The sequence below is a fragment of the Hyalella azteca genome, unplaced genomic scaffold (assembly GCF_000764305.2).
Source record: "Hyalella azteca isolate HAZT.00-mixed unplaced genomic scaffold, Hazt_2.0.2 contig663, whole genome shotgun sequence".
NCBI lineage: Eukaryota > Metazoa > Arthropoda > Malacostraca > Amphipoda > Hyalellidae > Hyalella > Hyalella azteca.
The window spans coordinates 170,633-177,454 of NW_025931002.1; the positions used below are offsets into that span (position 1 = coordinate 170,633).

Consider the following 6,822-nt stretch of genomic DNA (forward strand, 5'->3'; position numbering starts at 1 on the left):
GACTGGTGGGTGAGTGTCAGGGGGTGGATGAGAGGAGAGTGAGTGGTGAGTCGGTGGTGGGTGAGAGGTGATCCAGTACCTCCTGTGCAGTGATTCAGTCCCTCCTGTGCAGTGATCCAGTCCCTCCTGTACAGTGATCCAGTCCCTCCTGTGAAGTGATCCAGTCCCTCCTGTACAGTGATCCAGTCCCTCCTGTGCAGTGATCCAGTCCCTCCTGTGCAGTGATCCAGTCCCTCCTGTGCAGTGATCCAGTACGGGTTTGTGACGCTGTTCGTGGCAGCGTTCCCGCTAGCCCCGCTCTTCGCGCTGCTCAACAACGTCATCGAGATCCGCTTGGACGCGTACAAATACCTCACCAAGTGCCGCCGCCCCCGCCCCGAACGCGTCCAGGATATCGGCATCTGGTATAACATCCTGCGCGTCATCACCTACTGCGCCGTCCTCACAAACGTGAGTAATGACCTACTGCGCCGTCCTAACTAACGTGAATAATGACCTACTGCAGCGCCGTCCTAACTAACGTCAGTCATAACTTACTGCGCCGTCCTAACTAACGTGAGTAATGACCTACTGCGCCATCCTCACAAACGTGAGTCATCACCTACTGCGCCGTCCTCACAAGCGTGTGTAATAACATAACATAACATAGTGATGTCGGCTCTGAAGTGTAGGCCTGATGTGGCCTGTCGCCGATTCTTTTCCATTTTCCATTTTCCAATGACCTACTGTGCCGTCCTCACAAACGTGTGTCGTCGTCATGAAGATGAGTGGTCATTGGGGCAATGTTTCTCCATAAGTTAAGCTCATTATCGCCTGCTGCGCCATCTTCACCGCCACGTTCATCACAATAAACAGACATTATTTCATTCTATAAATGGTGAGTTATTTACTTACCTTGCATATTCGCCCCATTTGTATTATTTGTAATTAATTAATAATTCCATTTCCATGAGAAGGCCCTGGTCATCTCGTACACGAGCGACTTCATCCCCCGGCTTGTTTACATGTACGGCTACTCCAACACCACCTCCCTGCAGGGCTACATGGAGAACGCCTTGTCAGGTACAGCGTGCCGTGCAATAAGCTATCTATGTTATAAGTTTGATTACAAGCGCAATTTATAGTCTTTAATTCTTATTAGGGTGTGTCTCTTATTCATGAAAAATTTTACATGTCTCAGTAACGCCATTCTTAGAATAAATACACATTTGATATTAGATGCGGTGCAACGTTGCAGCGCACATGAGAGACAATACCTGTTACGCGTTTACGTATAATTCTCAAATTCAAACAGAACTACAATGTTGTCATTATTATGTCAATGTCAGGCTAACAAGCCTTTGCCTTTGATGTCTGTCGGATTCAGACATTTCCCAAACCTTTAGTCTTGTTCCAACCATTCTACAGCCTTAGCTTGGACTTAGAAGATATTCGACCAGCGAAAGTAACATTACTCATACAAATGAATGAAAGTGAAAGTCTTAACAACGAATTATCTCTGCTTGGCTGCAGGATACGTGGAAAATAATATAACGTCATCACGCTAAGCTTCACTGAAAGTGTATGGAGCGACTGACTTGGTTACTGCGCTGCAGCTTGCTTAGACGTTCAATTTTGTTGTTCAATCTTAACTCTGATCGCTTGATTAATTTTGCAATTGACTTGAATTGAATTTAGTTATTGATTATGATTATTAATAATGAACGATGCAGCTGCAATTACCTAGACTTGACTTCAATGGCAGCGCGTCGACGTTCTTATCTTGTGACGCATTAATGTGAGCTATTCAGCAGCACGACTCCCTCTGCTGCAGCATCCCTCTGAACAATATCAGTTGCTTAGAATTAATTCATTTATTCCTGAGCAACCACATCGGCTAGAGCAGGATAGAGTATATTAGGTTAGGTTAGGATGAATACACACATTTAACCTATAGATAGTTTCAGTTAGGATGAATAGCCTAAGTTAGGATGGATAGCCTGAGTTAAGATGAATAGCCTCCGTTATGTTAGGAGAATTCAGTTAAGATAAATATATTCATTTAACCTAAATCACTGTACAGAAAAAAAAATAAATCATATTCTCCAAATTATATTGTTCGCCCATTTGTTCGGCCAAACTGAGTCAGGATGACTAATGCAAGGAGGAAAAAAAAGTGCATCGATATTAAGACAAGTCTGACTTATTGCACTGAGTGTCCCCCGAACGTTGACGCAGTGTTCAACACGTCGGACTACTTAGAGCAACTGGGCCCTGACCCCTCCAAGTATCCCCGGGACACGTGGCCCCAGACCTGCCGCTACCGGGGACTCCGACATCCCCACGGTCACCCCCAGCAGTACGACTACAACCTGCAGTTCTGGCACGTCTTCACCGCGCGACTTGCCTTCATACTCATCTTTGAGGTGCGTGAGTAATGCGTCTTACTCATCTTTGAGGTGTGTGAGTCACCCATGCGTCTTACTCATCTTTGAGGTGCGTGAGTCACCCATGCGTCTTACTCATCTTTGAGGTGTGTGAGTCACCCATGCGTCTTACTCATCTTTGAGGTGCGTGAGTCACTCAGGCGTCTTACTCATCTTTGAAGTTCGCACGCCTGGGCATTGCTGAAGGCGGTTTATGCTTTTGTAGAAAAAGTGTTGACATTTTGTCTACTCGCGATGATTGCAGACCCACAAAGCAAGGGTGGCATTAATGACAGCTAATGTATCAGAGCACAAATGATACTATTTTGTTTACTGAGAGTAATTGCCGTTATCGGGAATTATGCATAAATATCATTGACGTATAATGCATCCGTAGACAAGAGGTCAATTCCGCAAGATGTATCGAAATTTCGGATTGGCTCTACTTAATAAAGTTATTATATTCATAACAAAAATGACTTATGGATCGGTTAATGAAGCCTATGAATCAACGAGTATTATTTGTTATTAGCTGAAAATATCTAAGAAAATTTTTCATGGCCGTGCAGCACGTGGTGTTCATCTTGACGAGTCTGGTCTCGTACCTCATCCCTGACGTGCCCGCGGAGGTCAAAGTGCAGATTGCCCGGGAGAAAAAGGTGAGTGTTGCGGGTGCCTGTGTTGTGGGTGCCTGTGTTGCGGGTGCCTGTGTTGCGGGTGCCTGTGTTGCGGGTGCCTGTGTTGCGGGCTAAACCATGCGAGTTAATGAAACTGATACGTGCCTGTCAACTTATGAGTTCCTCATCATTGAATACTTTTCGACAATACCCGTCCCTTTCTTGCCGAAGTTCGAGAATGAGGAAACAATTTCTTCAAAAAGAAATAAGACGCCACAAAAATTCACCATATTTTCATAAAAACATTTTGGAGTTTCCAAAACGCTCTCTTCCCACCAAGTTTAACATAATTTATGAACTGTCAGTGGAGCTGGACTCCGAGAAGTCTTTATGTTGATGCAGTAAATTTTGATGACATATTCTTTGCTTTCAAGTTTCTGGTTAATCGGCTATATGACCAGTCAAGTGAATATATTACTAATTACTTATCACTTCCACCTGCCCCATTGCCAGGTGGAGAAGGAGTCCCTTTTCGCAGCGGAGTTGCTAAAGCTTCGTCAGGAGCGGCAGGACCTTCAGCTCGAGGCGCCCCGCACCAGGAGTCCTTCCTTCAACGACGACCTCTCCTCCCTGAGGTCCTCTTCACGCCCCGCCACCGCCGCGCCCTCACCAAGGGCCTCACCCTCCCTCAGGCGCCCCTCTGTGTCACGTTATGCGCCTTACTGATGCTATGCACTGATACTTTACTGATGCTATGCACTGATACTTTACTGATGCCATTCACTGATACTTTACTGATGCCATACGCTGACGCATTACTGATGCCCAAAGAGCTTATTTTCAAGCATCACTTGCGACCAGAGTTCTTCAGTTTACTACCGCCTTCTTCGTAACTTTTGCTGCAGCAGAAGAGGCATGTTGCCTGATGCGGTAACCGGCCAAGCTAGATTACGTTAATAAATATGTGTAGTTATTTATATAGTTATTTAGAATAACGTTTTCAGTGTTGACCGTTGCTAGGGTGCCGTTGGTGTTGATCGTGTCAGCGCCAAGATGTATACTGAGAGATTCTCATGATTCTCGCGGTTCCTATTGTACATGTGCTGCCTTAGTGTTGTACAGCCTCTCCTTGCACTGTATATGTGCTGTGTCAAAGAGAAGTAGTCTGTTTATCGAATGTAGTCTCTGTTAGCGGCGTGTGGTTGGTCTCTGTTAGCAGCAGGTGGTTTCTGTTTTGATTGTTTTCAAATAATTAATTGATATACGTACAATTCAACCGGTTGTTGTTCATGCTTCTTCAACGTACTGCGATACAGCAAAGAAAACCAGGCATCAATGACGCTGTGACCCGCGTCATTGAACCGGCACTATCATCATTAGCATTTATTAATATTAACAGTTTGAATAATAATCTAAAGATTTCTTGACGGCTCCATCATCTGGCCGCCTTGGTGCGCTCCTTCCTTATTATCGTGACCAAGCCATCAAACCTGGGCTCCATGGGCCCAAGAGGTGCGCACAAGCATGGGATTTGTATGGCTTGCAGTTTGAATATTAAGTACAATACAAATCCAACGTACCTGCCATACAGTCATCATTTCATGTTACTACTATACTGATCGTACGTACCTGCCACAGTCATCATTTCATGTTACTACTATGCTGATCGTACGTACCTGCCACAGTCATCATTTCATGTTACTACTATACGTACGAATCGTACGTACCTGCCACAGTCCTCATTTCATGTTAATACTATACTAATCGTACGTACCTGCTACAGTCATCATTTCATCTGTTCCTTTTTCTGCTGGGAGTGGCCCGATCTTCTTATTTTGTGTATTTTTAGGTGGTAGATGCTGTTTCTGTCCACTTCGCTAGGACCTGAGACCTCGCGAACTCGCCAGATTTTGTAAGTGTATAGATGATGCAGCATTTGTGTTCTATTTTGATATTTCGTGTATATTTAGACGATGCACAACCTATCACGGTTTAATCTCGTATTACCGACGTAGCAACGGGCTGTGATCATAACCCTTCGTTTTCCTGTTACATAGTTTTGTTACAGTATAAATTAGGTACTAGCAAAATAATCAATTCAATTGACTGAATTTAAACAAATTTTATCTATACGAATTTCACACTTGTACTTCCACTCATCAGTGTCCGGATTCTCTTACATTTTATATTCATGTTTACATGCCAATAATAAAATAGGCACCTAACTGAATGAGGTAATATAATGAGGACAGTGCAATGAAAATCCCCGTAAAGTTAAAACCATCGTAAGAGTTAATGTTCAAATATTCACCCCCCACTACCCGATAGAGGCCAAACGTATGCGACACTTAATTATATCGCCCTGATCGCTAACAATAATGAAGCACGCAGGCAAATATTGATGAATGTCCTGTCATTCCGCTGGGAGGGTCAAACTTAGTTTTTATTGTTCGCGGCACGCTTGATGGTCGGCCCAAGTGGCGGAAGATTGAGACGGCAGTGGACAGGAGGACCAAAACAGCAGCTGTTCGGGCAAGTAGTGAATGGGAAAGGATGTTGGAGGAAGGGCCTGTATATTAGGATATGATCTGTTCAAAAATCCAAATAGATCCCCGACTCCAGTAGACTCTCGCGTGCGCGCTCCGGAATAGGGTTTGACATCAGAGGTAGAAGCAAGAAACCAGCATGAATCTCTGGAGGCAGCGTTACTTGTGATTGCCCAGCGTTACTGGGCTGTGATGAAGGTCAGAGTCTCAATGATGGAGAGGACAAGAACGTGATCAACGCTGTCGAACGCTTTGGACAGACTTGCAGCAGCCGTTGCGAGCAGGAGGCCGCTGGGAGTTGTAACCCAGGCCGGTCGAATCGTCCGTTTCAGATCTCAATGAGTGGAGGAGTAGGAGTAAGTGAATATCGACAGCTGGACTTAGGAGAAAAGTGGGAATAAATTACATGTTGACCTGGTGTAACATGTTCCGAAGAACTAATATTTTTTTATTGTGTGTGCCTTCCGTCACCCGTGCCGGTCGAAAATGCATCATGGAGCATATGATTTCCACTCTGTCACGCTTGCATGGACCTTATAACAAGACTTTGGCCAATGCATGCTCCTTATAACGGGCGAAAAAATAGTTTCTTTTCAATTCCAGGGGAATGTTTTTCCTATTTCAGCGGCAGCCCGAGTACATGGCCAATATCAGTGGCTTTACTATAATTTGGTTTGAAAGTGGAGCGTTTTATATGCGCGCATGATTCAGTGATATGCGCCTGACACAATAACGATGGCAGTAGCCAGTAGGACGAATGTAGAACTGATTATATCCGTAAGTGTAGACCGAAGAATGTTCACTTACTAGTCACGTTGCGTCGTGGTTATGAAACTCTTGATAAATGTGTTCTCTACCTACTCGTGTTACAAATGTTGTACCTATTGTTGGTTCTAAAATTTTTCTACGTATTCTATTGCTGCATATGCATTCCACAGCTGGTATTGTTCTAAGGGATGTTATCACCTTAATTAAAATTAAACTCGTAAAAGACATCAAATATATTTACAAAGTGTACCAGTAGTTTGGTATGGGACAACCTACGACAATCTTCCGATAGAGAAACGAGGATACCAGGGGAGCTGACTGGGCAGCGCATCAGCGAACAACTCTTCAACTACTGCAAAAATTGTAGTAACTACGATAGCTATTGATAATGTATCAGTGAGTAGCTTGGGGATACAACTCCTCGTGTGTTTACCAGCAGACCTCGATGGCTGATAGTCCACTGGGTCACTAGAACCTTGCCTCAGA

General features: G+C 44.3%; 1 protein-coding gene across 1 annotated transcript in view; it reads left to right on the plus strand.

Annotated features, from left to right (window-relative positions):
- The window catches only part of LOC108680164 (anoctamin-4), a 47,350-nt gene extending 41,177 nt beyond the window's left edge, over window positions 1-6,173 (plus strand). Inside the window, exons 18-22 of the mRNA XM_047880635.1 lie at window positions 245-450; window positions 957-1,062; window positions 2,218-2,405; window positions 2,975-3,064; window positions 3,536-6,173. Of these exons, the coding sequence (XP_047736591.1) occupies window positions 245-450; window positions 957-1,062; window positions 2,218-2,405; window positions 2,975-3,064; window positions 3,536-3,748 (803 nt within the window). The 3' untranslated portion in view covers window positions 3,749-6,173. The remainder of the gene's footprint in view (window positions 1-244; window positions 451-956; window positions 1,063-2,217; window positions 2,406-2,974; window positions 3,065-3,535) is intronic.
- Window positions 6,174-6,822: the final 649 nt, after the last annotated feature.